The sequence below is a fragment of the Pygocentrus nattereri genome, chromosome 29, assembly GCF_015220715.1.
Source record: "Pygocentrus nattereri isolate fPygNat1 chromosome 29, fPygNat1.pri, whole genome shotgun sequence".
Lineage (NCBI taxonomy): Eukaryota > Metazoa > Chordata > Actinopteri > Characiformes > Serrasalmidae > Pygocentrus > Pygocentrus nattereri.
The window spans coordinates 12,117,264-12,136,806 of record NC_051239.1 but is presented as its reverse complement, the minus strand read 5'-3'; the positions used below and the strand labels follow the sequence as shown (position 1 = coordinate 12,136,806).

Sequence of the window (19,543 nt, the reverse complement as noted above, 5' to 3'; positions counted from 1 at the left end):
TAAATGTAAATGTACTGCTTACTGAGAGCTGATTGGTTGGCAATTGGAGCAGCTCATTGGCTACACGAGGCGCCGTTTTAAACGCCTGTAATTCGAGTTTAAAAGCTCTTTAAAGTATAACAGCGGCGTTACAGTGTTTTATGCTGTTCTGTGTTCAGGAAATGAGTTTATCCTTTTACATGAAAATGTGTAAATGTTCATAAAGCATGATTTTCATCTTAACCCATTCATTGCGGACTCGCTCGGGAGCGCCCTCTAGCGTTTAGCACACCGGGAGGACAGCGGAGCGGCCGCTCTGATCTCTGCGCATTCTCTGGATTCATCACCGTCATCTAACGCTCAGTCTTGTCCAGACGGGGGCGCAGATGTGCGCCAAACTTCCACAGAAACTTTCCTCCGCTCGTCCTTGTAGCGCAGAATGTCAGGGGGGCTTTTTACCCACGACCACCAGTGTGTAAAGTCGGCGGGACTGTTCCTGAAGTCATGCTGAGCGTCCTGGCGAGAGCGGCGGTGAGTCCGAGTGCCGGTCAGCTCTGCGGGGAGAAGCGGGCTCTACCCGCTCCGCCCTGACCTCGCGCGGGAGGTGACCTGCTGTGGGGCGAGCGTGTTTGCTATAATGCACGGTAACGTGTTTAGTCTGTGTATTTCCTGACAAACACAAGGGCGCTAGAGTCGACGCGCGTGATGTGATCGATGTGGTGTGAGCGGCTGAAATGCGGCGGTTAAGCGCGAGAGCAGCAGGACTTGATCGGTGAAGCGCGTGAGAGGTTTACAGCGTAAACAGGCGGAGCGGAGCTCATAATGACCTTTCCGAGGAGCCAGCTCGCTGAAGCGGAGTCGCTCAGAGCGGCAGGAGCGTCTCAGGCTCGTCTCACGTTACAGACAGAGGGGCGTGAGGGACTCACAACAAAACACGGACCTGCTGGCGCCCCCCACTGGCAGACAGGACAGGGACGGTTACAGAGGGCAAGCGATTTGGGCTGCCTCGCGATTTTGTGGTTTCGCATTGTCTCGCGATAATTTTGTGTGCCCTCTGGAAAATTTCCCGTGCCTTCACAATGATTTTGCGTTCCCTCGCAGTGATTTTCATTCCCTCTCAATGATTTTGTGCTTCCTTGCAAATACAAGGGATTGCAAAATATTTGTAAGGCATGTTGCAAGAGAACACTCCAAGAGTTAAAGTGTGGGATTTGATGTTTATGTAAACACTGCTATGTTTTAAAGCTTTAACATTCAGTATAACCCAGAAATGTAAACAAAGCAGCAGAAAAGGCTCATTTTAAATTCGTTCTTTGTGTGACGTCACTGACTCACTGAACTCATTTGCAGAAACTAAAAAATGACAGAAATGGAGATATAAGGTTTTCTCAGAATCTCGGAATACATGTGTGTGAATGAGAGGGAGGCAGGTGGAAAAGTGAAGATGCAGGGAGTAGAGGTCATAAAGGTGGATGACTTCAAATATCTTGGTTCAACCATCCAGAGCAATGGACAGTGCAAAAAAGAGGTGAAGAAGAAGGTGCAGGCCGGATGGAGTGGGTGGAGACGGGTGTCAGGGCTGATGTGTGACAGAAGGACAGCAGCAAGAGTGAAAGGGAAGGTTTACAAGACAGTAGTGCGTCCTGCTATGATGTTTGGTTTGGAGACTGTGGCTCTGTCTAAAAGACAGGAGGTTGAGCTGGAGGTGGCGGAGATGAAGATGCTGAGATTTTCGTTGGGAGTGACAAGGATGGACAAGATTAGAAATGAGCAGATCAGAGGGACAGTGAAGGTGGAGCAGTTTGGAGATAAAGCCAGAGAGGCCAGGTTGAGATGGTTTGGACATTTGTTGAGGAGGAATAGTGGATATATTGGTCAAAGAATGTTGGAGATGGAGCTGCCGGGTAGAAGGAGAAGAGGTAGACCTCAGAGAAGGTTTATGGATGTAGTGAAGGTGGACATGGAGATGGTTGGTGTGAAAGTAGAGGAGGCAGTGGATAGAGCAAGATGGAGGCAGATGATCCGCTGTGGCGACCCCTAAAGGGAGCAGCAGAAAGAAGAAGAAGAAGAGATATAAGGTTTTCTTCCAACAGCAGCGAAATGCATGATCTATATATATATATATACATGAGGGCGCAGTAACATACTCAAGGACACCTCAGTCATGTGCTGTCGGCTCTGGGAATCGAACCAGCAACCTTCCGGTCATGAGGCTGGTTCCCTAACCTCCAGCCCGTGACTACCAGATTGGCTGTAGCTGAAGAGACTAAATGCCACAATAGCACCTCTTTCACCCATACAGGTCTGTCTCCTGGCTAACAAAGACTGTAGACAGAATGTATATGCCAACATTTAAGGGACATATGCCAGTATGAGTGAAACGTGCCAGTGGCTGTGTAAAATATACCAGTGCTTTAGTGAAGAATGCTAGTAACTGAGTAAAATGTGCCTGTAACTATGCGAAAAATGCTGGTAACTAAGTGAAATATGCCAGTGACTGGGTGAAATATGCTACTGCTGAGTAAAATGTGCCAATAACTGAGTGAAATATACTTGTAGCTGAGCGAAATTTGCCTGAAACTGAGCGAAAAATGCAGGTAACTGAGTGAAATGTGCTATGACTGAGTGGAATATCTATTTGTAAACTGTTCATGGGCTTTGAGTGAACTTTATAAAGTAGTCAACAGCTGTTAGACCACAGAGCAGGTAGGAAGAAAGTGTAGGAGTGAAAGACAAGGCAGCACATCCAGAACATTTATTCACTCTATGGGAGTTTGTATGAATCCACACCATTAGTAAGTCCATTTTTGGCCATATGTTGTTTGGCATCTCTGTAAAATTGCATACATCCCTTTTCACTTGAAAAAGAGCACAATAAAGCAGTGACCTCTCTAAGCTGTCACAGTCAGGGTATTCGTAGCATGTAAAGAAATAACAAAGCCTGCCAATATGGTGGAACGATTCCACAGTGCAGTGTGATGTGGCATTGATTCCCAAGCCATATTTCTCCTTTAAATTCTTATCCATGTAAAATCCTAAGGCTTATTAAGTCTCTTTCCTGCTTTCCAGTCCAGGCTGGGTGTAGGGGTGCCCTCTCACCTGGTGAGGCCGGTGGTGGGACTGCAGCTGTCCATTCGCTCCACTGCACATCAGGAGGGTCTGCCCAAACTCCCTGTCCCGCCACTTAAACAGACGTGCGAGCGCTACCTGGCCATGCTGGAGCCGCTGGTCACTGAGGAAGAGCTGGAGCACACGCGTGCGCTTGTGGCCGAGTTCCTCCGGTGTGGTGGGGTGGGAGAAAGGCTGCAGAGGGGACTGGAGAGGAGAGCCCGCAAAACTGAGAACTGGGTGTGTAGAGTCGCAACTAAGCATGACGCAGAGACATTACTGTGTCCTAACTTCTTTAATGCTGCCTAATCCTTTGTCTCATGATGCAGCTCTCCGAGTGGTGGATGCAGTCGGCCTACCTGGACTCTCGTATGCCGGTTGCTGTATACACAAGCCCTGGGGTGGTCTTACCCCAAATGCACTTTCAAGACCGCCAGGGACAAATGAGGTACACTCTATAAGGATTGTCTATCAGACATAATCAAAAATCTCTTCTCCTTAATTGTTGTAAGATGTTAGATGCATGATCAGAATAAGATCGTATACAACAGAGCAGAATACAGCAGAGTTAGTAAAATAGACTATAATATAATAGAAAGGAACGGAATAGGGAAGAGTAGAGCTTTAAATATAATAAACAATAGTAGGGCTATGACCACTTATCAGTTCATTGCTAATGATTGAAATTTAATGTAGAATTTATTCATTTTTTCTGGATGTGTTAGTGATCTGTGTCTTAGTTATCCTGTCACACTGGTGCACAGCTACACCGTGAAAACGCCATCGGAAACATTATTTTTGTAATTCTAATTACAATTACAAGCTTTGAGTTATAGTTTAAAGGAATGCTTTGGTGAAAACTCTCATTTTCCCACGATCAGTCGACGATCAGTTTTGCTTCTTTAGTTTAGAACTGGACATGAGAGGCTAACATTGTTTACAAACACTAGAACCCAATAGTCACCCAAACAGCCCAAATTGTTTCTGTAAGAATACATGACCAAAAACGTCTTTCAATCCACTCAAACCACATCCAGATCTTCACTAATGTCACACAGATTTGTTCGCTTTTTATTTTACCAGACTTTATTTTACTAAACCACACCAGCAAGTCTGTCCGACTTTAATTAATAGCTGGACGCGGTTTGAGGGGGTTGAGAGAAGTTTTGAAGGCTCTTTTGGTGGCTGTTGAGTTCTAGTGTTTGTTAACAGCATTGGCCTCAGTGTTAACCCAGTTCTAAACTAAAGAAGGACAATTTATGTCCAAACATGTTTTGGCTGATCAGTTACAGCTGGGGTAAATGGAAAATTGGGTAAATTTGATTTTTAACTATTCTTTTAATGTTTAGTCCTTTTTTACACATGAAAAAGGCAAATGTGATTTTTAGTGCAAGGAAGCTTTTGTTCCAGTTTGCTTTTTAAAGACAAAGAAGAATCATCGACAGTGACAAAACAGTCATCTAATGTTTTTTTTTTTTCTTTTAGCCAGTGGAACTCAAAGCACAGGCGCTGGGTAACAGCCCATTCTGCTAAATAATTTAGTCACCAACTCGCAGGAGCTGGAGTTCTGGAGTTCAGCCTGTGCTTCAGCATGCCATTAGTTGTAACATGGATGTTTGTATGTGTTGAAAACTTGTTTTGACATACTTGTTTTCCTGCTAAATTAAAACTCTGTGAAAAATCCTTTGGCTTGTCACGCTAGATAGACTTCTATAGAACTGAATTGGAACTGAATATAATGGAGTAGATCCGATAGAGTGGAACAAAATTGAATAGAGGAGAACTGAACAGTTAAATGAATAGACAGAGTGGATTAGACAGAGTTCAAAAGAACTGAATAGAAGTGAGCAGATTAGTGAAGAGCTTTATAGAATTGAATAGAGAGAATAGAATGGAGTAGATTAGAGTGGAACAGAACTGAATGGAGGTGAATAGAATGTGATAGAATAGAGCAGAATCGCACAGGTTTATTTCCATGCCTCTAATTTCTAAATTAATCACGATTTATTGTTTCTTGAAAAGCGTAATAAAGTTGCTCTCTACTGTACCGCTGTTGTATGTTGATATAGAGATTATGGGGTTTAAGTTGCAGGCTGACCTTTGTGCAGGCTTCTCCTTTACCTATTGCTATTTTAAGCTCGGTTTGCTGCACATAGCAGCTTTTGCAGAACGATCCATGGTCAAGATCTGCACCAAGCAGAGACAGCGTACTGACGAGTGCCACTAATGACACCGAAATAACACTTTTCAGCCATGTTCTGCGTTCAGACTTGCCCCCAAATCTGTGCACATTGTCCCTTGGGGTGATGTTGTTTACACACAGGAAGCTGAGTGTGGCAACTATGGGGGTCAAGGATTTTAACTCACTGGGTGCCAGTGCCTTTTCCCTTATTGGTAAACAACATGCAGGACAACTACATGGGCCACAATGCACACTTCATGGGCCACAATGCACACTACATGGACTACAATGCACACTACATGGACTACAATGCACACTACATGGACTACAATGCACACTACATGGGCCACAATGCACACTACATGGGCCACAGTGCACACTACATGGACTACAATGCACACTACATGGGCCACAATGCACACTACATGGACTACAATGCACACTACATGGACTACAATGCACACTACATGGACTACAATGCACACTACATGGGCCACAATGTAAAGAGGCTATTCTGAAAGGGAAATTCTGCATCACTGAGATTCATTCACAATATAAAATTGTAGAGAAACGTAGAACTTTACAGTGGTTGTGATAAGAACCAGGTGTTGTAATGTCTTCAACACAGATGTAACCATTGTATTTATAACCCCATTTCCAAGAAAGTTGTGACACTGTGCAAAATGTAAATAAAAACAAAATGCAATGATGTGCAGATCATTTAAACCCTATACTTAATTGAAAATAGCTCAAAGAAAACATATCGAATGTTGAAACTGAGAATTTGATTGTTTTTTGAAAAATATATGGTCATCTTGAATTTGGTGCTAACAACACATTCCAAAAAAGTTGGGACGAGGGCAACAAAAGGCTGGTAAAGTTAGTATAATGCTAATAAAACACCTGGTGGTTGATTGGCAACAGGTCAGTAACATGATTGTGTATAAAAAGAGCATCACAGAGAGGCTGAGTCTTCAAGAAGTGAAGACGAGGAGGGGTTCACTACTCTGTTAATGATCAAATAGTGCAACAACTCAAGAATAATGTTCTTTTTGGAAATCATGGACACTGGGTCTTCTGGGCTAAAGACCACACAGCTCGTTGTCAGTGCACAGTTCAAAAGCCAGTATTCATGATGGTATAGGGTGGCATTAGTGCACATGGAATGGGTGATGTGCACATCTGTGAAGGCGCCATTAATGCTGAACAATATGTACCTGTTTTGGCAACATATGCTGCCATCCAGCAACATCTTTTTCAGAGAAGGCCTTGATTATTCCAGTAACACAGTATAAAACCACATTTTGCATGCATTGCAACAGCATTGCTTTGTATTAAAAGAGTCTGGGTGCTAAAATGGCCTGCCTGCAGTCCAGATCTGTCACCCGCTGATAACATTTTGCGCATTATGAAATAAAAACAAAATACTGCAAATGAGAATCTGAACTGTTGAGCAGCTGAAATCCCATATCAAGCAAGACTGGGAAAATATTTCACTTTCAGAACTACAACAATGTATCCTCAGTTCCCAAACACTTACAGATTGTTGTTAAAAGAGGTGATGAAACAGAGGGGTCCCAACTTTTTTGGAATGTGTTGTTGGCATCAAATTGAAAATGGGAATATATATTTTTTTTTAAATTCTCAGTTTCAACATTTGATGTTGTCTAGTCGTGTAGTGTTTTCCTTTAAAGATACGCTTTACATGATTTGCATATGATTGCATTCTATTTTTATTTACATTTTGCACAGTGTCACAACTTTTTTGGAAATGGGGTTGTACTATCCCAAACCCACACAGAGTTTTTATATGTAATGTTGATGATTGTACAATAGTGATAAATCTGCAAAATAAGTTTTATTTGAATTCTGTTTTGCCTTCAGTGCCTTGCATGTACCTCTGCCATGGATGGATTTTAAAATATAAGTTTTGGGCCAAAGGATAATCTCAGAACTATCCTGAAACAATGCCTAAGGCCTTAGGCAACACATTTGTTACCATTTCACATAATAGCTTTCTGCAAGGGAGATTAAGGCATGTGGTTCAAATCACCAACGCTGTGAAATCGGACTTTCTCCAGAACAGAACGTTTCCTATAAAACCACTCTGAAAGAATTTGTCTTAATGGTAAAATTCTGCAACTTATGAAGCAAAAAATGTGAACACTTGGTGGAATTCTTTTTAAACTTTTTACATAATTTAGTGACTAACATTATTCCATCTGTACAGGTTTGCTGCCAAATTGATCGCTGGGGTTTTGGACTTCAAACAAATGATTGACAAGTGAGTCATATTGATTTGTGTATCTGGATCACAGCAGCTGATGTTCTTTATTGCTGTTCGCTGACCAGCATAACCCGTTACAGTGAAACACTGCCTGTTGAGTACCTTGGAGGAAAGCCTTTATGTATGGACCAGTATTATCAGGTGCTGACATCATGTCGGATACCAGGACCCAAGAAAGACACTATGGTGAACTACGGCACTGGAAAGATGCCTTCAACACACATCACTGTGGTTCACAATTTTCAGGTGAGTTCCATCAAAAAGGGCGATCTTGGTCCCACTGAATGAGAGAATGCAAAGTAGAAGATGGTTTGATATATTAGAAGATGGTTTTATATTGTACCTTGCAAACGTCAAAGATCCCCTTACAAAGGAAAAAGGAAAAGTGACATTTTTTCCCTAAAACTGAAGTTTAAAAAATTATTAGATACAGAGAAAATGGGACTCCTAATAACCGTGCAAGTCCTGGTAGACCAACAAAACTGTCACTATCATATAAACAGACTTTCATCTTTGAGAAAGAGGAGAAAATCAAGCTTCACTCTTAATTCAGATCTGAAAAAACGGGATATGAAGTGGTCAAGAAGCCATTTCTGAGAAGAGTAAAAAAAAACCTGTCAAACAAAGAAGCTGCTTGTATTCTCTGAACAATGGACTGGGCACCCCAGAGTCCAGATCTCAGCATCACTGAATGTGGTGATTTCTTGTATCGTGAGAAGCAGAAAATGCAACCAACTTCTAAGACTGAACTTTGCAGGTGTGGTAAACTATCCTGCTGATTTTAAAAAAAACTGAAAACAAGTCTAAAAGAATGGAACCTGTAATAAAAGTAAAGAGTGGACCCATAAAAAATTGTAAAAAGTTACATTGTATTTAGTTGTTGAGGCTTCTGTGTCATTTTTCTGTTAAATATGTTTTCTGCCTGTTTCTGATGCTGAAAAATGAATGACTTGTACTTAATTTGACGTAATTACTAGTACAGAAAGTGGTTCCACTTTTGAGCAGTACTGTAGCTTTTATATTGTGACAGCTCTGACAAATTGGAATTATTGGACTGATATTACCACTAACTGCATTAAACACAACTGTAACTAACCATTGCTCTTCCATGTTGTCGTTATGTATTTCCTGCATGTCATTTTTATATTTATTACTTGCAATGATAAAAATTTACAAAAGTATGGAAAATTCAGGCTTCAAAGTGGCTCTACTGTTTAGCTATGTGATGCACCTTTGTTCATATTCTAGATAACAGGATCTTGTACAGTGTTAAAAACCACATAAGCAAATCTTTGCAATTTAAGCATTCGTTATTTGTTTGCTACATAGCAGCAAAACTTAAGAAGCAAATGGCTTATGCTGCAGGTCATCATTATATTACAGCCATTTCTTATTTACAGTCTCTCTCTGTCTTTCTCTCCAAGTTTTTTGTCCTGGATGTATACAACAGTGATGGGACCCCACTGACAGTGGACCAGATATATATGCAGCTGGAGAAGATCTGGAACTCTTCTTTACAGACCAATAAAGAGCCTATTGGCATCCTCACTTCCAACCACCGCAACACTTGGGGCAAGGCCTATAACAACCTTATCAAAGGTGATCTATCCCAGTTCTACACAGCCTAACGCAGGTTGAGTCGGCATTTAGGTGGAAGTGTTGACAAGACACTGTTGATGAATTACCAAAAATCTATGTGTGTCTGAGCCACAAACACACATATAGTCAAATGCAAAGCTTTGAACACCCCTGATCAAAAGGTTAAAACATCTTATACAGAGAAAATAGTTAAATATGGCATTTTTCAGCAAAATGTAGTGCACAATTTGTGTTTAATTGCTGAGTTTAATCTATTGGAATGAAAATCAACAGAACATAAAATGCACTGTAACTTTTTGACAGGTCACATTTTATTTTTCCCCAATAGGCAAAACAACAGTAGTAATGCTGCGTTCCTGACATTTGGGAACTTTTCTAACTCAGGAGTCTCCTACTTTCCATCTAAAAGCATCCATGCAACTTCAGCTGTTAAAGGGCAGTTAAGAATAAATAAATGTTCACAGTAAGCTAGTGCTCGTTTGGCTCCTCTATGTATATAAACAGCTCTAAAAAAACATTTACAGCTGAATTAAAGAGCCATTTGGTTAGTGCTTCATTTATTGTGAAAGTGGCTGAAGGCTATGGCAGTTAACCATTAATATAGCGCCAAAAAGTCACAGAAAAACCGTATAGTTTGATTGGAATCTGCACGGAAGGACTTAACCCTACAATTATGCCAGTACCCTCCTCTGTTTATCAGCGTTATACACAAACAGTATATCATACACAACCAGAAACTCTATATGCTATTACGTCTTGTTCTATGGGCACTGCCTATATTACATGATGTTGAAATTACATCACGGGTTAGAAAACTCAGATCTTCCGAATAGGAATTATGGATTTGATGCACATTCAAATGGATTTTTATTGCTTTGAAGTCTGAAACTTGCCAGTTACCACTTAGTCATGATTGCAGCATAACTAATATTGTTTTTGCTATATACTTCAAGATCATAGTGGTAGTCCTAGTTTGTGTGTGCTTGTGTGTATGTATTACAGACAAGACGAATAAGGAGTCTGTGCGGGCCATCCAGAAGAGCATCTTCTTAGTGTGTCTGGATGCCCCAATGCCACGAGTGTCAGAGGACATTTACTACAGCAAAGTAGCTGCCCAGATGCTGCATGGTGGAGGAAGCCGCTGGAACAGTGGGAACCGGTGGTTTGATAAAACACTGCAGGTCAGTGCTAGAGCCCCCGTACAGTGAGGGGAAACAAGTATTCACACACTTTTGTTTTTGTCGTTCAATAGACTTCCAGTCTAAATATCTAAGTGTATGTCTTTTGATACCATAAATACATAACTTTAGTACATTGTTGCAAAGCTTGGACTTGGCAGTTGCAGCTTAAAGACGTCTATATTAAGAAGTAACTAGCTTTTTGGAGAATTGTGGTTCAGTTTGTCTCATTCCTCTTGACAAAGAGTCTTCTGTAGCCCCACGGTTACAAGAGTTCCTCCAGCAGACTCTGTTTCAAAATCCTCCATAACTTTTCAGTGGGATTCAAGTGAGGCGACTGGCTGGGTCAGTGCTGAGCACTTTCTTCTTCTTTTTTAGACACCACTCTTGAGTTATTTTGGCGGTATGTTTGGGGTCGTTGTCTTGTTGAAACATCCATCTTTTTCCCAGATTTCTCAGATTTTTTTGTCCAGGAAGATTTCATTATCCTCTAATATGTCCCATTACATCACTGCTTTCACATTTCCTTAGTTTCCACCATTTTCAGAGAAGCAGCTCCATGTCATGATGCTCCCACCTTCATTGTGGGTACAGTGTTCTAGGGGTCATGCGCCCAACCTTTCTTTCTTAAAGAATTTCTCTTCATCTGACCAGAGCCTATTGTTCGGATTTCTCATGTGCAAAGTTTAGATGTGCATCTCTGCTTTTTAGAGGTTTTGTGTGGGATGTAGCAATAGAGGTATTTGTGGTGCGGTTCATTATGTATCCCTCTGTGGTTTTAGATGTTTTCAGGTCATTCTGTAATTCTATTAGAGTGACTTCTGTCTTCTCTCTCACCTTCCTTATCAAAGTACAAAGTCAAAAGACATTATGTGCTGCCAAAACTATTCACTCACCCATCCGAATCATTGAATTCACGTGTCACAATCACTTCCTTGGCCGCAAGTGTATAAAACCAAGCACCTAGGCCTGCAGACTGCTTCTACAAACATTTGTGAAAGAATGAGTCGCTCTCAGGAGCTCAGTGAATTCCAGCATGGTACCGTGATAGGATACCACCTGGGTAACAAGTCCAGTCATGAAATTTCCTCACTACTAAATATTCCACAGTCAACTGTCAGTGGTATTATAACAAAGAGGAAGCGATTGGGAATGACAGTAACAGAGCAGGGTAAACGGTTGCTGAGGTGCATAGAGCACAGAGGTCGCCAGCTTCATGCAGTCAATCACTACAGACCTCCAAACTTCATGTGGCCTTCAGATTAGCTCAAGAACAGTGTAGAGAGCTTCATGGAATGGGTTTCCATGGCTGAGCAGCTGCATCCAAGCCTTACATCACCAAGCGCAATGTAAAGCATTGAATGCAGTGGTGTAAAGCGCCGCCAGTGGACTCTAGAGCAGTGGAGACGTGTTCTCTGAAGTGCTGAATCACACTTCTCCGTCTGGCAATCCGATGGACGAGTCTGGGTTTGGCAGGAGAATGGTACTTACGGAACGCTCTGACTGTATTATGCCAAGTGTAAAGTTTGGGGTGGGATTGTTTTTCAGGAGTTCGGCTTGGCCCCTTAATTCCAGTGAAAGGAACTCTTGATGCTTGATGATTTTGGACAATTTCATGCTCCCAACTTTGTGGGAACAGTTTGGGGACGGCCCCTTCCTGTTCCAACATGACTGTGCACCAGTGCACAAAGCATAAAGACGAGCAAGTTTGTTGTTGAAGAACTTGACTGGCCTGCACAGAGTCCTGACCTCAACCTGATAGAACACCTTTGGGATGAATTAGAGTGGAGACTGCGAGCCAGGCCTTCTCATCCAACATCAGTATCTGACCTCGCAAATGCGCTTCTGGAAGAATGGTCAAAAATTCCCATAATAACACTCCTAACTTGTGGGTGGAAAGCATTGTGGAAAGCATTCCCAGAACAGTTGAAGCTGTTATAGCTGCAAAGGTGGGCCGACATCAAATGAAACCCTATGGATTAAGAATGGGACATTACTCAAGTTCATCTGCGCGTGTAGGCAGACGAGCGAATACTTTTGGAAATATAGTGTACATTAAAAAACAAACCCAAAAGAGTGTGAGCACTTGTTTCCCCATCACTGTACACATAGACAAGAGTGGGCGAAATATGACAATATGACCTATTTTGGCTTTCAGAACAAAACATCATATCTCTAATTTTGCGTTTTTTAATTTTTTTGATATAATTCGAAAATGCCTGTTGTCGTTTATATTGTGTGTACAATTTAGGATGAATTGACCAAAAAAATAAATAAAAGGCCCAAAATTACTAGGAAAACAGAGTCTTGTTCCAATGACTTACATTAAACATAGTTTTTTTTTCTTCCATAAAGTTATTATTTTGAAGGTTCGAGGTTTTGTTCCAACAGTAGCAACATGATTTTTTTCAGAATATGTAACACAATGGACTTTAGGCTGCCTAAGAACACATGGTCATTTAGAGAATAGTTGTCCATTCAGTCTATCTGAACAGTCTTCAATCTAGCTGATCTGAGAGCTGCTCTCTATCTTCATGTTGTTTGCTCTGCCACATCTCTGCAGTTTATAGTAGGGGAGGATGGATCGTGTGGACTGACCTATGAGCACGCCCCAGCAGAGGGACCCCCCATCGTGTTCCTAGTGGACCATGTGGTGGAGTATATGTAAGGATCTGTATGTTTTCACAACATGTCCATGTGATTAAGTTACTTTTAAAGGGTTATGTGCACCACAAATGAAAATGAAAGCGTGCATCAAAGAGAAAAGCATAGGGGTGCTGTGGGTTTCTCAGGAATCACTGCAACCTGCAAGTACTTATTACTTCGACAAGAGAGAATGTTGAATAGCTCACTTAAATATGCTATATCTACCCTATGTATACCATACATACATCTGCCATAAACTAATCCAGTGGGTCCATGGCTGTGGCATCATTTTGATAATGCCTCCACAAAAAGTTTAAGAATGTGCTTTAGTTAAGCTGACGTGCTAATAAGAGGAGACCACATATTATTTGACAAGCATTTCTGTCATTAAAATGTTGTACCTATTGCTTTCAATAGGAAGAGAACAGAGATGGTACGAGCTCCCATGATCCCACTACCCATGCCTCAGAAACTGCGCTTCAACATAACACCTGAAATCAAGAAGGACATCGAGAAAGCCAAGCAAAACCTGAACATGTGAGTGCTTTTAACATGAATCACTTGGGGTACAGCTAAGGAGTCACCTGCAATAACAGAAACATGGTGTCATTTGATATGAATTATTTCCCATTCATAGTTCATTGAAACAAGTGGTGAAATTCAGCCAAAAGACTAGATAGTAAGCTTGAATGTGATGGAAAGTCTTTTGTTGTGCATATAGTTCTGTTTTGCAGAAAGAAATACAGTCGCATGCAAAGCTTTGGTCACATTTTGTGGATTTTTTAGTGAAAATAAGTGAACACAGCTTCTGCACATTTTAACGAACTGTTATTATTGCTTTTGCTGAATGTAACATACTGGGAAAAATCTATAAAATATCACACTTATGAAGGTTATTGTGCATTTAATATGTTATGTTAAATTTTTTTCAATATGTTAAACAATAAATGGAAGTTGTACTCCAGAAATAGCAGAAAAGTTAGTTTATGTTTGTTCCTTGACTGTGTTCAACAAAACCTGTCATCTGATGGGGGATGTTCAAACTTTTGCTTATGACTGGATATCCTTCATATTTATTACACATTTTTGTCTTTTATTGACAGGTTTGAAGTGCACTGTCAGAGCACCGTCACAGTGTCACTGTTGCGTCAAAACGTTTAAAATTTTTGCGTAATTGCGAGACTCCAGTTGCTCTTTATATTGTGTTAAAACTTCAGGATGAACAGACCAATAAAAATGGTCCAGATTTGTGACTACAACACAAGAACGCAGTGATAGTCAGAGCTGAATTTGAAACTCTCCCATGTTCCTTTTATTTCCCAATAAATGATTCATGTGTTGTAACCGGAGTCCTGCTTTTCAGAATGGTTCATGACCTGGATGTTAGAGTGCTCAACTTCTCTCACTACGGGAGGAAATGCCTGAAGTCGTTTAAAACCAGTCCAGATGCCTTCATCCAAATGGCTCTTCAGCTGGCCTACTACAGGTGTGTTAGAACCCGGCGCTGTCTGCTAAGAGCAGTAACACTCATGACGTATCTGGAAATATCAGCTAGATGGTTCATGAGCACTGGCAACATATAACAGGAGGGCCTGTTCTTGCATGTCTCAAGGTTTTAACTTCCATGCATTTCAAGCTGCATACTTTCACACCCTTTTGGTGCTGGAGAAAGGCTGGTAGGCTCATAACAAAGAATACTTCATGTGTTGTTAGCCTAGCTAACAATGAAAGGTTAATGGGAACTAATTGGCTACTACTAGTCCCTGTGAACAAAGTTAATAATAAATGAAGGCTAGCAGTGGCCAGTTACTGCCTCTGGGCTAACTCTTTGCAGGTATCTCTCCCAATGACAAAGTAAGAGTTTGTGTGTTTTCCTTATTTTGTCTTCATAACTGAAGATTTTTTTTCCCAAATGTGTAGACTTTTAATCCACACTACATTTATGCTTGTGCATTGAAGAGATATTTTATTATGATTTAAATTTGATGAAAGGTATTGTTTGTTATAGTCTTGTTGAGCATCAAGAGTAAAAATATTATTTTCATTTTGTCTGTTCGTCTGGTTTAAAATGAAAGGGGACCTATTATGCTTTTCCACTTTCTCTGCTTCATGTAGTGTGTTATGCAACTTTTTGTGCATGTAAATAGTCTGCAAACTTACAAATCTCAAGGTTCATGCAAGAGGGAGTGACTCTCTCCCACAGGAACCATTTGTCTCAACCACCTGAAACGCCTCGTTGGAATTCCAGCCCTTTTGCTTTGTTACAAGATGATGCAATCTCGTAACACAGTCCTTCTGGCCAGCCAACCAGCCATCTTAGCACATCCCTCACACAGTGTACAGCAGGTAGTGGAGGCCGGAAAGAGTTTGTTCAGTTTTGTAGCATGTCGAGAACACGCTGACCTGACTTTCAGACTGTAGCTCAAACTGATATGACAGAACTGACGCCACTGGACAAGCAGCCACACTGGTGTTTACAGCTGCTCAGGAGACGAGGGTCTGTCTCCAGACTGTAAGACAGGGGCAGAACATATAGGGGTGGAACTGCTCTAGCGGTTTACCAATCAGAACAGAGTGGACAAGCTGACCAATCAGAGCACATTAGGCTTATCAGGAGGAGGGGCTTAAAGACACCGGAGCTCTAACAGAGCATTTCAGACAGAGGGCGAATAGAGATGTACAGTGTCAGAAAAATTAGTTTTTAAAACATTGTTGCATGTAAATCTATTCTAGTAGTCCCCCAAAATAAAATGAACATTGAAAATGAGCATAATAGGCCTCCTTTGAAATAAACTGCTAATTAAATGTATAATTATAGTATAACATTCAAATACTATAATGGCAGAACAACAGTAGTAAATCTAAAACTCTAAGGGTTATACTCTATGTTCCTTGAAGAACATCCACACGCAGTCACTTCAACAAAACCATTTATTGCAGTAATATTCAAGGCCATAAGCTGATAGTTGCATTATTCCTTTGTTAATTTGTTTTGTTCCTGTGTTAGGATGTATAAGATGTGCTGCCCTACATATGAGAGCGCCTCCCTACGCATGTTTAAGCTGGGCAGAACAGAGGCCATCCGCACAACCTCCACAGAGTCTGTGAAATTCGTACAAGCTATGGACGACCAGTCCAAACAGGTCAGGCAAAGTTATGAACAAACGTTTCAACATACAGTAATATGCAAAGGTCAGAGGCCAACCTTCATTTATTTAACTTCCAGTACAAGCTATTCATTTTTTTTTTTTAGAAAACCTGCAGGGACATTTTTCAGTCGTAGAAGTTTCACAATCCAAATAATCCAAACACATTAAGTGATGTTGAGGTCTGGACTCTGGGGTGGTCAGTCCATTGTTCTGAGAACACCAGCAGCTTCTTTGTTTGTTTTCCAAATTTTCTTGTTCTATTTTCTTCTGAGCGAGGGCTTTCCTGACAGCTACACATCCCTTCACACTGGACGGAAGGATGGACAGAAACCCCTGTGGACCTTTCCAGATCTGAAGCAAGAGTGGAGCTTGATCTCAAAGATTAGAGCTTCAAGTGCTGTTTATCTGATGAGGACAGTTTGGTAGTCTGCAAGGTCTTGCACGGTTGTTATGAGTCCGAATCTTTTAATCATTTTTTAACTCTGGTTTTGAAAACTACTTTTTTCAGATACCTTATGCTGTCTATTTTGAAGCTTGTTCTCTGACTTTTGCACACTACTATAAGAAATAAATGGTGATAACACCTTTACTGGGATGATGTCTCCCTTTAAAGCTTTTTCACTGACAGACATCAAACATATATACAGTTTACATAATTGTATGTCACACACACACAAACACATTTTCTACTTTCTGTTTGTCACATAGGGCTGAATTTGCAGGTCATTTTTATTAGCATTATGATAGAATCTGCTTGACAATGTCACCTCATTTGTTGGCAGAACTCTGAGAAGATGGCACTTTTGGAGAATGCCGTCAAAGCCCATCGAACTTACACACACACGGTGGGAGTCCTACAGTAAACTAGCACATATTCTCTTCATAGATGCACATAGTAAACAGATGAAGAATGACACAATCCCTCTATATTCAGGCCATCCATGGGCAAGCTATAGACAGGCATCTGCTGGGCCTGAAGATGCAAGGCATTGAGGATCTTACTTCTCTCCCTGAAATCTTCATGGATACTTCCTACGCTGTGGCCATGCATTTCAACCTCTTCACCAGCCAGGTAAGCTTTCTTATCTCTGTAGATGAAGGTCTGAACTAGGTGTTATTTGGTTGCCTTATAAATATGGATAAAAGACAGGACAGGAAAAACCTTTAAAGCAATAATTCTGGAAAAAAATGATTTTACACAATAGTCCTGTGACATGGGGGTCAACTTGCAGTTGGTGTCATGCTCATTTTAGGAAGCTGTTCTTATCTATTAGAAATGAATGGCATTTCAGAAAATTGCATCCAATGCATAGAGCTCATCTATGCAATGCTAAATTAGCACAAATTTATCTGGAGGTTAAGCCAACCTGTCCCCGCTGCGACGAGGACCCGGCGACCCTCTCTCATATGTTTTGGTCTTGTCGCAAATTGGGGAGATTCTGGGACTTTGTATATTCTACTCTTTCAACAGTCTTTAATAAACAACCGAGTCCCTGGCCTCTACTAGCTATTTTTAGTATTTACATCGGCAGTACTCGGCTGAATTCCCGAGAATTAGAATCTATAGCTTTTGCTCTGTTATTGGCAAGGCGGAGAATTCTTATAAGCTGGAAGTCTCGCTCTCCTCCCTCTCATTCCCTCTGGCTAAGAGATGTTGTTTTTTTTTTGTGCCTCGAGAAGATCAAGTTTAGTTTGGGGGGTTCAGTGGACAAATTTTATAGGTGCTGGTCACCTTTCATCACCTTTTTCAGGTCCCTCCCGCAGCTTCCTGCGGAGCACTTTGGTACCCCCCCCCCTTGAACGCACAATAGTCACAACCCCCCCTTTTATTTTTTATTTTTCCCCTTTATTTATATATTTATTAATTTTTTTTATATCAATGTTTTGATTTTTCATTGTTTTTATTTCTCTGTTTTCCTTTCATGTTATTTTATTTGCATATTGATTCACGATTATAAGGCTGTATTTTGTAGTTGCTGCTTTAGTACTTTTGTCTTTGAATGTTTTATTTTGTATTTGTGTTGTAAGACCTTTAAAAAGCAATAATAATAATAATAATAATAAAAAATTGCATCCAATGGAAAGACAAAAATGCTCCAAAGAAACGAGTTCAATTTTCCCTCCTCTGTTGCCAGATCCTCTGAGTCTGTTAGGGAGCCTAAGTATGGCTCTTGCTACATGCGCACTAACAGTGCTGCATGCTAAATTGACATAATAAGATGGGCAACCTCACCCAAATACCTCACACAAACCAGCATTCTTTGTCAAGTGTGGTAGTTCAGAGGCATGACACATAACATGAAGGCAAGTATATGATATTTAAGCATGCAGACTGCTAACTGGGTGTCTTGAGCTTCCAATGCTTGTTAGCTACATTAGCCTTGTAACTCCTGCGCCAACCTCAGACACCTAACATGTCTTGGCTGATTGGCTAAGTTCAAGGTGAGGGGTAAACTGTAAATTTTGGCCATTCCTTCAAAGGACAAAAGAGTTTCTAATACTAAATGAAAACTAGTAAAGACAAGCTTATTCAAATAAGATCACATTAGCATAAAATTAGCCACATTAGCATTTTTTGTTAAAGAATTTATTAAATATATTGTTATACACCAATGTCTGCACATGTCTACGAGAAACTCTATTTGGTGTCTTCATGCTTTTGCCAGGTTGGATCGAAGACGGATTGTGTTATGTGTATTGGGCCGATGGTCCCAGACGGTTATGGGGTCTGCTACAACCCAATGGACGACCACATCAATTTTGCTGTGACAGCCTTCAATAGCTGTGAGGACACCAACGCCACCAAACTATCTCGGTGCCTTGAGGATGCATTGCTTGACATGAATTCTCTTCTGGAGCAGACGGCCAAGCCTGCAGAGTGAGGCTTGGTACTGGTGAAAGGAACAGGCCGACAAGCCCTGAGTAAAAGTCAGTGATATCTGCTGTACCTGTGTGGTGCCAACTGGCACAATGTGAACGCACAACAACTGTTTTCTCTCCCTTATTTCTTTGAGCAACTTGCCACTATTGAAATGTTTGTCCCACAACATTTTCAGTAAGTATCATTAGAGCTGCTGGAAAAATCACCACCATAACACTGCAGAACAATGCAAGATGCTCCTTCAATACTTTTTTGTTGGTTGTTTGGTTACTTAACGTTTCTGTTTACTGCTGTTTTGAAGGTTTTCTGTAGATGTACACAAAGTCTTCTGATTCCATATCACTGTTTTTCTCTTCCTATTATTTAATCTTCTTAAAAGGACTGCTGTATATCTATTACTACATATTTATTGTGATAAATATACATTTGAACACTACACATAAGCTGCAAGGTCTACAAACTTGTTTTTACTAAGGTGTGAAAGAAAAGAAAGATATAAAGTTTCCACATAAATGCGAGGAAAGAAATATGATT

General features: G+C 40.8%; 1 protein-coding gene across 1 annotated transcript; it reads left to right on the top strand.

Moving 5' to 3' along the window:
- Positions 1-307: 307 nt before the first annotated feature.
- On the top strand, positions 308-19,452 carry zgc:154046 (uncharacterized protein LOC562075 homolog). The gene is made up of 14 exons (XM_017696428.2): positions 308-510; positions 3,049-3,327; positions 3,417-3,535; positions 7,500-7,553; positions 7,637-7,802; positions 8,981-9,155; positions 10,158-10,336; positions 12,897-12,997; positions 13,397-13,516; positions 14,343-14,465; positions 15,987-16,122; positions 16,911-16,973; positions 17,063-17,200; positions 18,795-19,452. Exons 1-14 carry the CDS (start codon positions 484-486, stop codon positions 19,008-19,010), a joined length of 1,896 nt encoding a protein of 631 aa, XP_017551917.1. The 5' UTR covers positions 308-483; the 3' UTR covers positions 19,011-19,452.
- The last annotated feature ends 91 nt before the right edge of the window (positions 19,453-19,543 follow it).

Excerpts from the sequence above, each read along its gene's own strand:
- zgc:154046 (XM_017696428.2), top strand. The coding sequence starts at position 484 with ATGCTGAGCGTCCTGGCGAGAGCGGCG. Across the intron at positions 12,998-13,396 it reads GACCATGTGGTGGAGTATAT|GAAGAGAACAGAGATGGTAC; the intron begins GTAAGGATCTGT and ends TGCTTTCAATAG. Across the intron at positions 13,517-14,342 it reads GCCAAGCAAAACCTGAACAT|AATGGTTCATGACCTGGATG; the intron begins GTGAGTGCTTTT and ends CCTGCTTTTCAG.